The sequence below is a fragment of the Ostrinia nubilalis genome, chromosome 1 (assembly GCF_963855985.1).
Source record: "Ostrinia nubilalis chromosome 1, ilOstNubi1.1, whole genome shotgun sequence".
NCBI lineage: Eukaryota > Metazoa > Arthropoda > Insecta > Lepidoptera > Crambidae > Ostrinia > Ostrinia nubilalis.
The window spans coordinates 6,274,661-6,291,287 of record NC_087088.1 but is presented as its reverse complement, the minus strand read 5'-3'; the positions used below and the strand labels follow the sequence as shown (position 1 = coordinate 6,291,287).

The 16,627-nt window shown below is 34.6% G+C and overlaps 2 protein-coding genes across 2 annotated transcripts; one reads left to right on the top strand and one right to left on the bottom strand.

Moving 5' to 3' along the window:
• Nucleotides 1-721: 721 nt before the first annotated feature.
• On the bottom strand, nt 722-3,915 carry LOC135075332 (pancreatic lipase-related protein 2-like). The gene is made up of 5 exons (XM_063969753.1): nt 3,893-3,915; nt 3,363-3,549; nt 2,879-3,273; nt 1,677-2,010; nt 722-861 (listed from the first exon to the last, which is right to left on the bottom strand). The coding sequence occupies exons 2-5, from the start codon at nt 3,476-3,478 to the stop codon at nt 816-818; spliced, it is 891 nt and encodes a 296-aa protein (XP_063825823.1). The 5' UTR covers nt 3,479-3,549; nt 3,893-3,915; the 3' UTR covers nt 722-815.
• A 9,425-nt stretch (nt 3,916-13,340) lies between these two features.
• Nucleotides 13,341-14,878, top strand: LOC135077129 (odorant receptor 49b-like). Its single transcript, XM_063971692.1, has 5 exons — nt 13,341-14,104; nt 14,202-14,301; nt 14,398-14,499; nt 14,585-14,740; nt 14,818-14,878. Exons 1-5 carry the CDS (start codon nt 13,341-13,343, stop codon nt 14,869-14,871), a joined length of 1,176 nt encoding a protein of 391 aa, XP_063827762.1. The 3' UTR covers nt 14,872-14,878.
• The last annotated feature ends 1,749 nt before the right edge of the window (nt 14,879-16,627 follow it).

The window sequence follows — 16,627 nt, the reverse complement described above, 5'->3', positions numbered from 1 at the left end:
GCCGCTGATCTTCGCGGGAAAGTGAAACGTCATGTTTAGCACTTTTTTTTTCTTTTTGTGTAATAATGGTGGATTATTAACCATTAAGAGTTTGTGAACGTGCACGAGTGTAGGCAAATTAAATAAAACAGTGCGATAACACTCCAAGTTCTCTCAAGAAGTCCACATGAGGTCTCATTCATTCAGCAAGCATTTTTTTATGAAAGTACTAATAGAGTAGTAGAAAATTTATCCACGAATCCAATAATATGTGTGGTATTATGAAACGGGAAATTGATTCTATTAACTTTATATTACACACTAATAAATTTTATTGAAACTGGCTAAATATGTAAATCGCACAAAGCCTCTTCATTGCATGTAGTAAGTAGATAAGTTTAGGTGAGTACCTACCTATAGTCGTACAACAAAAACAATGTTATTCATTTTCTATTTGCAGTTTTTTTTTAATGATTATTAGCAATTTGTATTGCCCAAATTACTAATAGACCCATTAGCCGCTCGTGGTAAGCTAAATAAGCTTGTGTTACAAGTGGACTCACCACAATAGTCGAGCGGCGGTGGGTTTCGAACCCGCGTTCCTCGGATCTCGAGTCGGCCTCTCCGACCCTTTCACCGTTCGGCTATCGTGGCTATATTGTTAATGTATAATTGTATATGTGTATAATGTTGCAGGTAATTAACAATACTCAAACAAAACTAAATAGAAAAACAAAGACGATTGTGTGTTTAATTTCAGCTTTATTGACGCAAAAGGATCTCCTCCAAAATACATTCATGTTGACATCTTGATCATACACGGTTGGTTAGATGACTTAGAAAGGCCAAGTACTGCCAGTTATCAGTGAGTATAATCCAGTCCTGTAAAGAATAAATACGATTACAAAGTTTGTTAAAAAATTAAAGCTCAAAATTTGTACTTACGTACTTGGAATTACGTGTGGAATTTGTGGGTAGAATAAGAATAAGTAAACACACAATGTTATCTCAGTTACAGAGGTTTAAGCATATAAAATTTACTCGCTGTCTCAGTTATAGAGGTAACTATGATGATAAATCGAAAGAACAAATCCCAGATATAGAGGCTTACCTCGTCCCACTAACAGAGGTAATTTAGTGCCAAAGTGTTGGGACCTCAGCATGAGTTCTAGTTATGGAGGTTTCTCACTTATCCAGGTCCCACTTAACCAAGTTTCACTGTATTTTGATGTGGAACACTTTTATGCGAGCAAAACGATGGGAAACGAGGAATGCGGGACATACGGGACGCCTCGGACGATTTGCGGGACTATTTTATTAAATATTGCAATGCGGAATTGCAACTGTCATTACGGGACGGTCCCGCAGAATGCGGGACGGTTGGCCGCCTTATTACAAACTGTAATTTTTCGCTCTTCATTTGTTCTTCATACAGGGTAGCCTGGGCCACGGAATAGACGGATATTTTTTTAAAGTTAGTACTATCAGATTACGAGTTATGATTTTTTGAAAGCTTATAATTATTTTCTATTTAACAAATTAAAATTTGCTAGGCTATTTACATTACATCGCCACATGGGCACTTAACAACAAAGAACTTACAGTATTTTGTACAATGACAAAGGTTCAAATTGATAACCTACTTACCTACATTCTATTCTATTCTATTCTATTCTATTCAAATAGCTCCATCTTACCCAGATTTGTTGATTAATGCGTTGCCCATGTTCAGGGCAGCGCCGTTGCAAGTTGCCAGTTGGGCTTCCCAAATGTTGACGCAGCGTCTCCCTACGAAGCGGTTCTGTCTGACAGATGACGCAAAAAATTGGTAGGCACGGCCATGAGAGCAATTAATGTCTCCTCCGCAACCTGGCTGCCTCCTGCCACCATTGGGGTAGAAATCAGCGTGGCCGCTGGGGTCGTTGATTCCCAAGACTGCGCCTTCGGTGTGAATGGCTTCAACGTAGCGTCCAGCGTTGGGTTGTAGACGGTTTGCGTTGTTGTGCCAACGGTAGCCAGCGGGGTCCAATCCTGGTAAACCAAACCAATCTCATAGTCGCAACTATTTCATAAAAGAACTAAATTAGATAGGTTCCTGAATCTGAATGAATAGACTACAGCACATCAATATTAACAATATGATCTTGTAAAAAGCTATCCCATCAAAAACAATACTTGTCAAAAAAACCAAGTCTCGCAACTCAGTTGTTCTACGGTAAAAAGTTGTGAGATCCATGTAATACCAAGTCCAGGCCATCTCACAACTTTTTACCGTAGAACAACTGAGTTGCGAGACTTGGTTTTTTTGACAAGTATTGTTTTTGATGGGATCTCATTTCTTTTTGTATTTTGTAGACAGCAGTTATGTATCTAGAAAACTGGACCGAAATTGAAAAATTTTACTCGACTTGGCGGTTGCGCTACCGTGCCCCCAAATATTTTAGTTTTTCCTTGATTCATACACCAAACACTACTTATATTCCAAATTTGAAGCTTCTAGGTCTGCTAGAAGTGCCTTAGAGTTTTGATGATCGGTGAGTCAGTGAGTGACAAAATTAAGTAACTTTGACCCGTTATAATTCTTAAACTACTGGTTCAAATTGAATGAAATTTTAAATATACCGTGTCTTTACAATGCCTGCATAGCTAATGAAAATTCAGCCTTCTAATTTTATCCACAACGAAGTTACAGGCGGTCAAAAATGGCCTGAATTGCTTCGAGAAAAGGATGGTACGGCCGTGCCGCTTTTTTGCTCGACTTGGTGGGGGCACTGCCGTGCCCCCAGATTTGCTATTATATCTCTTACAGTACCTATCTGCATTATTAGCTTATTTTTAAAGATTCCGTATCCATAATAATTTTGTTAAAGTTAACTATTTATAATACTGGTAATATTACCAGTGACTCTCGAGGGTCTGCCACCAGTCTGGCGACCAGCATTGCCGACGGCGTGAGCGCCCAAGCTGAAGCCGACTAAGTGCACGTTGTTAAAGTTGCCTCCGGCGTTGTTGATCAGCCAAACTAGGAAGTTGCCGATATGCTGGCCGACGTTGGGTACACCAGCGGCGGCAGTAGAGTACCCCTGGTTAGCGAGAGCGTTCCAGTCGACTACAATAACGTTGACGTCAGCCACGGCGAGGAAGGCGTCCCTGACCATAATGTTGACAGGAGCATTGGCGTTGCCGTTCCAGCCGTGCACGATGACGACCAGCCCGCGGGTGTTGCGGTAGTTGGAGTTGTGTACGCTGTTGACGTTGTTGTGGACCAGCACTTGTGCAGCGGTCGGGTTCTGCCTGTGAGAAAAAAAGTTTAAAAATGAAGCTGAAGAAATGTATTATGTTATTCTTAACTGAAAATATAAATTGACGGCATATGTGGATACCTGGTGAAGAGCCTGTACTGGTTGTTGGCGCCGTTCCTGGTGGGGTCCGCGAGGACCGCGTGGTCGACGGGCTCCTCGAGGTCTACGAGCACTGGGTTGCCCTCGCCGTCCGGCATCCACACGTAGCGGCTCTCGCCCTCCACATAGTGGCTGTTGTCTCTCGGCACCAGAGGGATTGCCGCAGCCACTGCATATTTTTATATTTTATTTTAAAATATTAAAAAATACTGGGTAAACGCAAATTAAAAATCTTTAATACATTCAAAAATAGTCCGTATTCAGAAATTAAAAATCTTTACTAGTTATAATAAAAGAAACAACATTTTTAGAGTACTAAGCTAATAAATTAAAATACAATAAACAACAACTTGAGTAAAACCACATTTTGTGATCAAACGATCGTAAATCGCTAATACGCTAATCGTAACAAATGATGGAAAATGGGCAAACGTCCAAATGGACACACTAACACTTTTATTAAAAACTAAAAAATCACAAAATTCACAAATAAAATCATAAAAAATACTAACAAGCTACGAGAGCTACGAACGCTACGATTGCAAAGCTATGAACATAATATTTTACGGCCTGTTGGTGAAGTTATTCGCGTACCGGAATACTGTCATCCAGAGGTTGCGGGTTCGAACCCCTAAAAAATACTACGAGTAAAAAGTACTATATATAACGATAAACGCTATGTTTCACGTAAGTCATTGCCACTTAAAAAGTTCTTTCCTACTCGTCAGTTTTCTACGCTCTCTTTTACGTGTTGTTTTCCCTCCAAAATAGCTTCTGCTGCTGTGATCCATGAGACAAATACGACCCAGTGAGTGACTTCAACACCATGCTGTGAGCTGAGAAAACAATCACATCCAAGTGGAAACACAGCCTTAGTGTTGTGTTGACAAGAGTGTAATGATTTGCCCGATTTTATTGATAACTTTGGAAATTCTAATCCGATTTTTGATAATATTGTGTTGACACACCCATACATAGTACTTGTTTATCGGTTATTAATCAGCAACAGATTTAAAAAGATAATATTTTTTCGAATATAAATACCTGTTACCTTAAGTGCAAGATTAATTTACGTTTCTACGCCTCAGCCTCACCTTCGAATAGTTTATGAAATTTCATTAACAAGCTATACTAGACTATGAAATGATAATTATTTCTGTTACTTCTTTATTCGGTATACAAAATTAAATTCTTTCTCTGAAATGATCTTTCATTTACAATATACATATTATTGAGCATAACGGTGAATCTCTTGCCCTGCAGGCTGCATCTCATCTGATGGAAATTTCCTAATTTCCTACGTTCATCTTTCATCGTTTAATAGAACTCGTGAAGAACTTTTAGGATCAGTAATTAGTTTTACGATATCTCGTATAGTTTTTAATATTGTGTGGCTGTACTAAATGTATGGATACTGGAAACGTTGAATTTTCCGATAGGTAGATCCTTATTTTATTATCATCATTATGAAATTATGAAATCTATGAAAATAATTTATTAATATTATAAGCTGTTATCCGATTACGTTTTGTCCGTGTACCGTTTGACAACGCTAGCTGTGGAATGGTGCGAGGCTCGTGGGGGGCAAAGAGTATAATAATAAGTATAAAATTGTGTGATAATCACGGCGGGTGTCATCAACGTTTATAATGTAAGCACACAGTACTTAAACTAGTCGTCATAGTAAACACAAAGTCTACTTAGGCTGTGTTGCACCACCTAACTTTAACCGTAATTATAACGATAACCAGTGTTGATCGTAATAACCGATGTTGAACCAGGCGCGCATCATGAACCCCTCCGGTCACGTGGACTTTTACCCCAATGATGGTGGGCGTCCTCAGCCGGGCTGCGGAAACAACCGAGTGAATAATGACAGCCAGTTCGATGACAGAGGAGCTATCGGCCATATCAGCTGCTCGCACAGTCGGGCGTAAAGAGATTAAAAGATTTATTATTAGCAATCGCAGTATTTAGGTACGTGAATCACATCAGCTATCTTGTAACTTACCTATTCAAATACGATTAGAAAGACTAAGCGGATTTGGCTTGATTATAAAAAAAATACAATAAGCACATTAATTTCATTTGTCTGAAACTAAATAATACTGCTACCTAAAAAAAATATCCGTATCAACTGTACCTTTTGTTTAACTGTTTTCATAATACTTCTTTTATATTTCAGAGCTTCTGGTCTGTATGCACTGAGGACTGGCAACTCATGGCCTTTCTAGGACAATATTTCAAAGATACAACTGAAAATCACAATACGACATTAAAAGGCAACTTTATCGAAGCTTGTTTTTTTAGTACCTACACTACTTGCTCCTGTCATTACCTACATCATCAGTCAATAATAGGAGTACGCAATCCCATCCCAACTATATAATATTATAAATGCGAAAGTAACTCTGTCTGTCTGTCTGTCTAGCTGTCTGTCTGTTACGCTTTCCCGCTTAAACCTCGCAACCGATTTTGATGAAATTTGGCATAGAGATAGTTTGAGTCCCGGGAAAGAACATAGGATAGTTTTTATCCCGGTTTTTGAAACAGGGACGCGCGCGATAAAGTTTTTCTGTGACAGACAAAATTCCACGCGGGCGAAGCCGCGGGCGGAAAGCTAGTTTCCCATAAATACAAAATTAAGAAGTCATTAATTTCGTAGCTTTAAGGCGATTAGAGTCCTCAATCCGCGCCAAATGGGCATTTTGTAAAGCCTACTCCTCTTTTACTGCTAGACAGAAATAGTTGAAAAAAATATATGTTATACAACAGTTCAAGGACTACATTTGTGACGTTTGAATTTTCGCTAAGTCTCTTTGTTTTGGATTAAAAAAATAAATACGGGACATCGATTTTTTACTTAAATTCCCTACTCCTCCAAAACGGCTATGTTAATTTAAAAGATTTTTGCACGAATAGATTGGGAATTCTTTAATCTTTAAATGACACGTTGCGTTTTTCAATCGAACATTACTTTCATTCATAAATTTTACTTTTGATAAATTCCGAACGTTTTGCTGTTGAGGGGGCCTTCGCGGGGTGCGGGCGGCAGTCGGCCGCTGGCCTTCAGACGGGGAGGTTGTGTCACTCGCTGCAAACTGACATTAGCGATCAAAATGAATTTTTTCTTTGGCTGAGTTGCACCACCTGACGTGACCTAACTTTGACCGTAGCTTTGGCAATAACCGGTGTTTTTTGTATGGAGTTAGACAGAATTTTGACGCTTATCAAAGTTGAAGTAAGATGGTGCAACCCAGCTTTTGTTCGACAATAGATTTTATGTCAGAATTGTTCATAGAGTACATGCAGTCAGACGATACAATTGAATTATGACGCGCTCAGACGCTATTTTCTACCTGAATAGAATCTATTAGTGTAAAAAAACTATAATTGACTCCAAAACAACTGCACTAGATAAATAGAAGTAGAAAAATTATTACGTTATTTATTTACTAGGCCTTTGCAATCAGTATCCAAATTAGGAGCTAGTCAGAATCTGTAACTTAATCGATTTACGTGAAGAAAACAATTTATATTTTTTATACTTATTAGAATTAGATTTTCAATATGTTTCTTCGCGAAAATACCACTGACCACAATTAAAAATAACACCTGTAACGCCCCTGGGTCTGCGGGTGTCTATGGGCGACGGTAATCATTTACCAACAGGTGATCCGTTTGCTCGTTTGCCTCCTGTCACATTAAAAAAAATTAAGATAAAGTGGTATTGAATTGTTCTATAGAGCTTATTAAAAAATTTGGATACTGATTACAAAATTAGCCATTTTCGGAGTCGGTGGCAGCCTACCTTTTGGTGATTCGTTTTGGAGTTGGTTTTAATTTTTAGTGAAATTAATCTATTTCATGCCTTTAGTAGACTATAGGTACTCAGTAGACCTTGTTGTTGCCACTGAAGGTGCATAGGTACTCAGTACATTGATACCATATTTTTCATGTTAAGTGCAAATAAACTTCCCTAAATTACCAAACCATGAAACGTACCTATATTATTAAAAAGTTTCGCAGATAAAAACTGAAATCCTCTTATAAGGTGATGAATTTTAGGAGCATGTCATGAAACCAAAATTATTAGCATACAAGAGCTTGTTTTAAAAAAAATCTTTTTATTTATGATGGGGAATTTACTGCGGCGTAGTAGCAGAGATTTTCCGTTTGTAGATCGTAATAATTTCGAAGAATAGGGATGTTTCGTGGATAAAGCAAGAAAGTAGCAAGAGTTTGAATTAGTCCGTCGGTGAACTTACCAAAAAAGAAACTCCAATTTAGACCCCAGTAAAAATATCACCGTTTTCAAGATTTTTAAGTTTTTGTGCATTTTTAGAAAATTGTAATGAAATTATTGGGTTATTTAGGTGTAATAATAAATAAATAAAAATCAAACGAGCCTAAACTCGATGGAATCGTTTAATCCCGGAGTTGCTATGGGGCCGCTGGCATTCCAGCTCTACCATCAGATCAGCTCCATGTCATCACAATATTGCATTGTCAACCGAATTACATGTATATCCGAAATTTTAACTCAATCAATTGATGAAGGATTTCTAATAAAAAGACAAATACATTTTCAGTTTATTCTTCTTAAGTGACACAGAGAGAATGACAATAGACAAAAGCAGAAACATTTGCTTTTTTAGGCCATAGACAATACTAGGTACTAATGCGTTCCAATAGGGATGATGACTGGGTAATGAAATCGAAATTCTATTTAGTCCGTCAGACAGATATTAATTAGAAAATATTAGACTCATATTTTTTTATTTTTTCCATAATCGAATAATTACAGTATTATATTGAGTTGAAATGTCGCGTGACGTCACATTTGAGTAAAAATTCTACTCAAGCGTGGCGTATCGCGCCATTTCAACTCGATGTAGCACTGTTATTATTTAATTATGAAAGAAAATAAAAAATATGAGTCTAATATTTTCTAATTATCTATCTGGCGGACAAATAATTGAAATTTTGTCATCTAGCCTAGTTGTCGTCAGGAAGTTGGTCTAACTAATTCAGCTTGCAAGATTCCACCCGAACAAACGTTTATGTAATTACCTACATATCGATACCTCTGGGCTCAAAGGTCGTAAAGGACAAAATACCGAAAATGAGTTATTTATACAGTTTTACTCAGAATTTAATTCTCTATCGATCTGTATATTTAGTTTGCCGAAATTCCCAAAAAAAGTGCCTTTACGACCCATCATATTTGATAAGCTAAACAGAATTCATCGTGAAAATTGGGATGTAAATACCATTTGATTTTTTAGTACAGTTACCATGGTAGTAAAGAACAAGTAAACACAAATTTTTGGGCGTATAATGTACATGTAGTATATCTATTGTCCTATACAACCTTACATTTTCATACCCAAGTCTGAATAATTTGTCCTTTACGCCCTTAGATTATCTAAACAAATATATTAAAAATCTACACAGTGAGGATATTAAAATAACTGTGAAGGTAAATTTTATAGACGTTTCTTATAGTATTTAAGTATGTGCGTTTGGAACAAATGAAAGAACCTAAAAAATCATCAAAAATATATAATAAAACTATTTTAAAGTGTAACATTTATGTGATTTGTACATTTAAAATGATGACATCTACCCACATCGGGTAAAATAATGTTGCTTTTTATTATTTCTCATATTTGAAGAAACTAGGTATTTGTCAGGTATAAGATAATTATTAAAAGATGATTTAAGAAAATAAAAACATGCTACAAAATAACGTATTACCTAATTAAGTTAGGATAGTCAGCATAAAAATTGAAAAAATAAAAAAGCTAGATTTGTTAAAAATATTATGAAAAAAAAGTCACCTTACTGTAGTACCTTAGGTGTCATTATTTTGTATGCACAAATCACACAAATTTACACTTTACAATTATTTTTAATGATTTCCTAGTAATTTTGACTAACGCCCTTGGTCAAAACCACTTTTGAGTTTTGACTGTTACAATTATAATAAATTAGTATAGTTTCTAAAGTTATTTGGATCAGCTAATAAAGAATAACTAATAGTAGGAAAAATATTTACACAACATGGGAAAATATAATGTTGAGACTTAATCTACTAAAAAGCGTGAATGCAGTTTTTTTCGAAGTTATATTTTTATATTAAAAATATTAGCTTTTAAAAACAGTATTATGTAGGAGTAAAGTAAGTGGATGTACTTTACTGGAATGAAAATCTTCCTACTTGTAATCTTACTTACCTAACTTTTCTACTTTTATACCAAGTACAATGACATAATTTTAAGCTACTATGAATTAATAATGTTTAATTTATTTAGAATTTAGAATAATAATTATTCTAAATTCTTATTAAATAATATAATAAATAATTAATATAGTTTGGTTTTCGTTTGTCCTTAATAATTCTATTCTATCTGCATTATCATCAGGTCAACTGGTAGACAGACTGCCCTATGGAATTAAATCCGCTATTTGTAGTTTTTCGAAACAATAATAATGATTAAATAAATAAATAAAATTAAATTGGTTTCGGTTTTTCCTATAAAGTAGACATTTATGAAGTTTTATTTAAAAGCATCATAATATTTATTTTCTAAATTAGCTTTTATATCGGAAATAGTTTCTTCTAGTTCGAAAATATCAAAACTTCTACTTAAATAGTTTCATAAATTGTATGCATTAAATTATGAAGCTACGGAAAATCATTTTATTTCATTTAAAAGACCATAATTCATTAAAAATATGTGAAGAAATGGTATATTACATATGAAATACCATAAAATATTAAATATTTAAGCTAAATCATCAATTTACCCTTTCATAATACCTTACCTGGGTGTCCCGTTACGACCCATGAAAACCTACAAAACTATGTAAATTGTCATTTATTACCTTAGTTTTGTAGTTTTGTGAAATAAAAATAAACTTACGTCCTGAGTAACTTGCCTAGGACGAATATTTGAGGGGTGTAAAGGTCTTTTTATTGTAATTTTGAGGGCGTAAAGGAAATCTATCTCAGTAAATACAGCTCTAGTCCAGTTTTTCAATAGTTCTTCGGAAAATGCAGTGAATTCTAAGCACTTTCTTCATAAGTCATAATTTAATAGCTCAAAAAACAAAAAAGTTATCGTCGAATAAAAAAATAAAAAAACGTTTTTTGCTTCTCCTGAAAAGTCGTACTTTGTCCTTTACGACCTTTGAGCCCAGAGGTATCGATATATTAGTCCAGTCAATATAGTAAGTTCACCTCGGAATTCGAGATACCCAGCTGTAAGTCTGTAAATACGTGTATATTGACACCCTAAAAGTTGTCTCAAAACCTACATATGGTAGGGTGTAAGCAACTATTAAATTTCAAGGTCAACGGTCACAAAAATCGGTTTTTTGCGCTTTTTTTAGAAATATCTCATTTCCTATGGGTTTTTTGCTATTTGTATTTATTATCAATATTGTAGAATAGTAAATTCTCTACAAATGTTGTTAAAAAATTTTTTTTATACGGTGAACCGTTTTCGAGATAGAGGGCGGAGAGCGCGCGTCACTGCATCACTTCAGGTCAACTTAAGCGGTTTAGATTTTTCATACAAAAGGATTTTCCCGCTAATTCCCGTGGGAATTTCGGGAATTCCTTGTTGTAAATAAGCTTTAAGTTTACTAAGGTACCTACATGCCAAATTTCAAGCGTCTAACTTCCGTTAAGCGTTTAGATTTTTCATACAAAAGGATTTTCCCGCTAATTCCTGTTCCCGTGGGAATTCCTAAGTATACTATAACCTGCCCAGGTGTATGAAGAATAATTGTACCAAGTTTCGTTAAAATGCGTCGAGTAGTTTTTTTTTCTATAAGGAACATACAGACGGACAGACAGACAGACAAAAATTTTACTGATTGCATTTTTGGCATCAGTATCGATCACTAATTACCCCCTGATAGTTATTTTGAAAATATATTTCATGTATAGAATTGACCTCTCTACAGATTTATTATAAGTACTAGCGGCCGCCCTCTATCTCGAAAACGGTTCAACGTATAAAAATTTTTTTTGAACAAAATTTGTAGAGAATTTTGTATTCTACAATATTGATAATAAATACAAATACCAAAAAACCCATAGGAAATGAGATATTTCCAAAAAAAGCGCAAAAAAACCGATTTTTGTGACCTTTGACCTTAAAATTTAATAGTTGCTTACACCCTACCATATGTAGGTTTTGAGACAACTTTTAGGGTGTCAATATACAAGTATTTACAGACTTACAGCTGGGTATCTCGAATTCCGAGATTCTTACCTAATTTAAGCTTAAATGACTGGACTATATCATAAATTGCAAGCTAAATAAAAGCTTGTAATAAAGTCGGGTTTGTTCAAATTTCGAGAACGACTGAACCGACAAAAGCATTAGAAAATTTACGAAAAATAAAAAAAATTTTATCCCGTACAAAATGTTCATGGATTTTGTTATTTTTATTAAATACCTTTACGCCTGAGTTAAATGACACCGACATCAAGGTTCATCAATTTAAGTTTAAAATAATAGGCAGTAATGTATGAAGAAAGAGCTTCTATTCTGTATCTACCTATGCCCGTGTATTTTTGATCGGTGTCAAATCGGAGTTATTGGTGCGGGGTACGCGGGTGTTGCTCGCGGCGTGAAGGTCAAACGCCCAAGGTCATTGAGGACTCTAATCGCCTTAAGGTGACTAAAAAAATACCAGGAAAAGGCAGTATGAATTGTATAACCATTTGAGTACCTACCTATCTCTGTAAACGACTACATAAATAGCTTAGCCTGTCTTCAAGTAATTCTTTATAGTTAATCTCATAATTCTTATTTATTGAACAACATAATCGGCCTCACCTCCCAAGTTTCGTATAAAATCACTGATTTCAGCTTGGATACTCGTAATCATAACTTTCACAAACGTACGATTTTGATTAGATATCTTCTTAAATTATGACATAATATTATGTAGGTACAATGGGATTGATTTATGAATGGACGGATACGGATATAACAAATATTCAATTAAGTAGTAATTCTAATGGCCGTTTTCACCATAAATCCCTATTTTTTAAGTGATCCCTATGAAAACGAAATTCCTGTTGTGTTATCATAGGTAAGGGTCACTTAAAAATTACGGATTGATGGTGAAAACGGGCATAACTCTCTCTTTTTACGAAAATTTTAATCCACTACTTGAGAAATCCATTTCTACAGAGACTTGAAAAAGCTTGCCATCCTTATCCTTCAATTCACTTAGCTAAAAGAGGTATTATACGAGTATATCATTAAAGAAATGAAAAATGTATTTCCCTAATATCTATGCAATGATGGCCTCGTAACGTTAAGTGTTCTATTAGTTCTATTGCTACCTACTAGTATATAATTATGTAATTATTGTATTTGCACCGTAAAATTTTTGCTGCGGGCCGCTGAAATACACATTATCGCTATTTGATTAAAGAGTTTTTGATTATTGATGTAGATAATAAACTAATAAATTATCTAGAATGTTTATTTTAGGAGTAATTAATTATAGTTGTTATGTACCTACATATTATACCTAATTAGTGGTTATTATGCACAAGGCACAACCCCTTTTTGGATTGCTCTCGCTGAAATCATACAAAAAGTTACCTTTACCTTATTTTGAAATACATTACGAAACTGAAATATTTGGTATGTATGAGTGTAATGTATGTTTAAGCTTGAGCAGACTCTACATTATGTAAACTTTTGCATATAATTCAAAATATGTAAATTAATTACTATCAGATCTCTATTACTTATTAACTGCGGATCCCTAAGAAGTATGCAGTTATTAACTTCAAATGAAGAAATGTTACTTGATAATTACATAATAACACCCTTGATATTGAAACTAACACTTGCAAAAGTGAAAGAAGTGTCGAAGGAAGTATTAAAAGTCGAGAATATATTCGAAGTTAAAAGAATAAACATGGACCCTACTAAACAATCATACGCTTTCAATACTACTGTTACTCTTTGGATAATATTTGGGTTATGGTCAAACAAATCATCCAACAAATTCTATAAATGGTATTGCTTCGTTTTCGTAGCTTTGACTACGGCGTTACACTTCGTTTTTTACACATTGAATTTAATATACACCCCACGAAAGATCGAAATATTCGCAACACAGGCCGTGTACTACTTTTCTTCAGTTTCTGGACTATTCAAAATCGGCACGGTCCTCACAAAACAGCAAGAAATATTATCCACGTTTGAAATTATTGACTGCAAAGAATTTCTTGGAAACTGTTCAGAAACTAAGAAATATCTTCAAGAATTTAGAAGCACATATTATCGATATTTTCGACTGTATTTAACGTTCTGTATGTGTTGTGCTGGCGTATTTCTTTGTGGTTTGCCCTTAGTGAACTACTTCTTCCGACATGAGGACCTGAAACTACCTGTATGCGAATATTATTTCCTGACCGACGAAGTCCGAAAGAACTATATTTTCTACTGGTTCGACTACCAAATACTGGGCCTTATTGTAACAATCGTGTATAATGCTACTACTCACACGTTTCTGTGTGGGTTAATATTAATGGGAATAACTCAGTTTAAAATACTGAATTTTAATATCGCTAATATTCGACTTGATGAAGACATTGAGATCAATAATCAAGAAGAAAGGGAGCAAGCGTTAATTAATAAACTTAACCAATGTTTGAAACACTACGACATCATCCTTAAGTAAGTGATTAACTTCTAAATACATATGCTTATTGTTTACATCTCCTGGAGATGGCTACAACTGCTTTTCTATTATTTTCTTTTCTCGTTGTTACAGGTATTGTGAAAATGTTCAAAATATAGCAGACGTCTTTTTCTTTGTACAATTCAGTTTGGCGGCCATAACCATATGTTTCTGCATGTACATGCTTATTTTGGTACCAGCTTGTTTTTAGAGTTCTGTAGTGAATCACGTTATTATTTCTTTCGGCTATTTAGTGAAACTTATTTCCAACATCTACTTCTTTTTTCAGGATTTAAGTGACAAGGACAAGGTTTTCACAACATGTTTCATAAGCGCCATGCTACTAGAAAATTACACGCCTTCCTTTTTAGGAAGTCATCTTACGGCTGAGGTATGTTTTTGTATTTTATAATACATTAATCCTTATTGCTAGTAACTATGTCTGTGAATTGTCAGTCATTTATTGTTTTTCACAGAGCGATAATCTGCGAATTGCAGCGTACAGTTGCAATTGGACACCTTGCTCGCACTCCTTCAAGAAAAGTCTCATATTGCTTATGGAACGTGCACAGAGGCCTGTGGTTATCGTCGCCCTTAAAATGGTGCCCATAAATTTAGAAACCTTTGCTTCGGTAAGATTCTTTTTACTCTTTCTCATGAAATATGCTTTAAATTTTTTTAATGTCTACCCTGTAATTGTGTTTTTCAGATGGTAAAAACGGCCTACTCATTCTTCACTCTGCTCAGTGGTGCACAAGAATAAATTCAAGAAAAGTATTCTATTAGAAAAATATTTGGATGACACCTATTTTGCACATTAGTATTATATTTTTCACGAACACTAGTAAACTTAATAATAGATAAAATATTCTGAAATAGTTATAATTTATGTTAATACTTATTGTCCTATTCAAGATTCTTTTGTGATAGCGTAACATATTATCATGTATTCTGTTATTGATAAATAATGATAAAGTAATTAATAAATCAGTCAGTGTCAGATTATTCAGATAGGTAATCAGTCATTGCGTAATAATTAAATAAATGGTTTACAATTTAAATAAATGGTTGCGTACCTCTAGATGAGATAATTATGGTAGAGTTTGAAGTTTGCCCAGTGATAATAATATAGAAAAGTATTATCTCTCGTTTGTAATAACGTTTCTGAGTTTATGTTAAGGCCGGGTAGCAGAGAAAATGGCGAAAATGAGGTTTTCATTTTTCATTTTTGAGGTACTAAACAGTAAAATTAAAGGCTAAGATTTTTATTGGGCATAGTTGAGGATATTTTCTAGGGCTATTAACGGATGGAAACACGATTTGATGAAGTTGACTCGATAGAATAAATTCCCAAAGTTACCTCTATTCGTTTTCTATTTATGGTTTTATTTTTAAAATAAGCGATTTTAGATTCTAAATCTTTTACTAAACTAAAGTTCAGAAATAACTTGAGGGCTTTTAACGGATGAAATTTTTATATTGCGTCTTATTTAGTTACTATGTTAAAAAATGTGGAAAAAATCGTCCATGACGGCTTGGACAATCTCAATCAGTCGCGCGGTGGCGCTTACGGAGGACGGACGCGTGTCAGTTTTTTGGTCGTGACAGTTCGCGATTTGTCAATATTTTTGACAATGATGACTTTGATGAGTCACAGTATAATAATATCAGTGTTACTGGAGAAAGCTGAAATTCAATTCAATTTTGTCTACCTATTGAAATTTAAATCGTTCGCATCCTTTTAAACGAAGACTCTACTCATGATTCATAGTACATTCCTCAAATATGAGACAAAACCAATGAGTTAAAATTACATTTTAATAGTACCTACATACAATCGTTAGAAGAGCACACTGACACAAATAAATAATAAAAAATACTGTCTAAGGTCTGTAGCTAAAGTTCTAAGCTGTAAGATAGAAGAATCTTCTAGCCAAAAAGATGGCAGATGCAGCAGATGTCAACGGATTTAAGACTGGACTGGCACCACCTTGCAATGTCATCCTCTCATTATTATCTGTAATGTAAATTATTTTTAAAATGTATTTAAAAAATAAAATGTTTGTTTTATTATTTCAATAATCTGACCTCTCAACTCAACTACACTACACAAACACCTTTGTTCGCAACTGTACTGATGAAACCTCGATATTATACCGTTCATTTAAAATGGCAATTTTTTTGCTGCGGTAATGCACTCCAGGTAACCGTGTGTGATGCTTATTGCTCATAGTGATTTTCGATACAGAGCCCCGTACATACGTTAGGTATACATAAATTATGATAGACAAACAAATGTGTATGCAATTTTAGTATGATATTTTTATTTTTTTTTTATCTTTGAACACAATGTCTGAACGGTATCAATGTACAAAAAAAGAGTGTGATGAACATTTCCAGGCTTTGAAAAAATTTATATCTAATTGCAACTGTCAAAATTCTATCCTATTGGATGAATCTTGTACAGATAGTTTTCAGTCTGGTTGTGAGTCACCACCTACTCTAAACACCCTAAACAA

Bases quoted from the DNA above. Each gene is read 5' to 3' on its own strand.
- LOC135075332 (XM_063969753.1), bottom strand. From the start codon at position 3,478: ATGCCGGACGGCGAGGGCAACCCAGTGCTCGTAGACCTCGAGGAGCCC. The intron at 2,011-2,878 runs GTAATATTACCA...TTGGTTTACCAG, and splicing joins CAGACCCTCGAGAGTCACTG to GATTGGACCCCGCTGGCTAC. The intron at 862-1,676 runs GTAAGATGGAGC...TATTCTTTACAG, and splicing joins GCATTAATCAACAAATCTGG to GACTGGATTATACTCACTGA.
- LOC135077129 (XM_063971692.1), top strand. From the start codon at position 13,341: ATGGACCCTACTAAACAATCATACGCTTTCAATACTACTGTTACTCTT. The intron at 14,105-14,201 runs GTAAGTGATTAA...TCGTTGTTACAG, and splicing joins CACTACGACATCATCCTTAA to GTATTGTGAAAATGTTCAAA. The intron at 14,500-14,584 runs GTATGTTTTTGT...TGTTTTTCACAG, and splicing joins GAAGTCATCTTACGGCTGAG to AGCGATAATCTGCGAATTGC.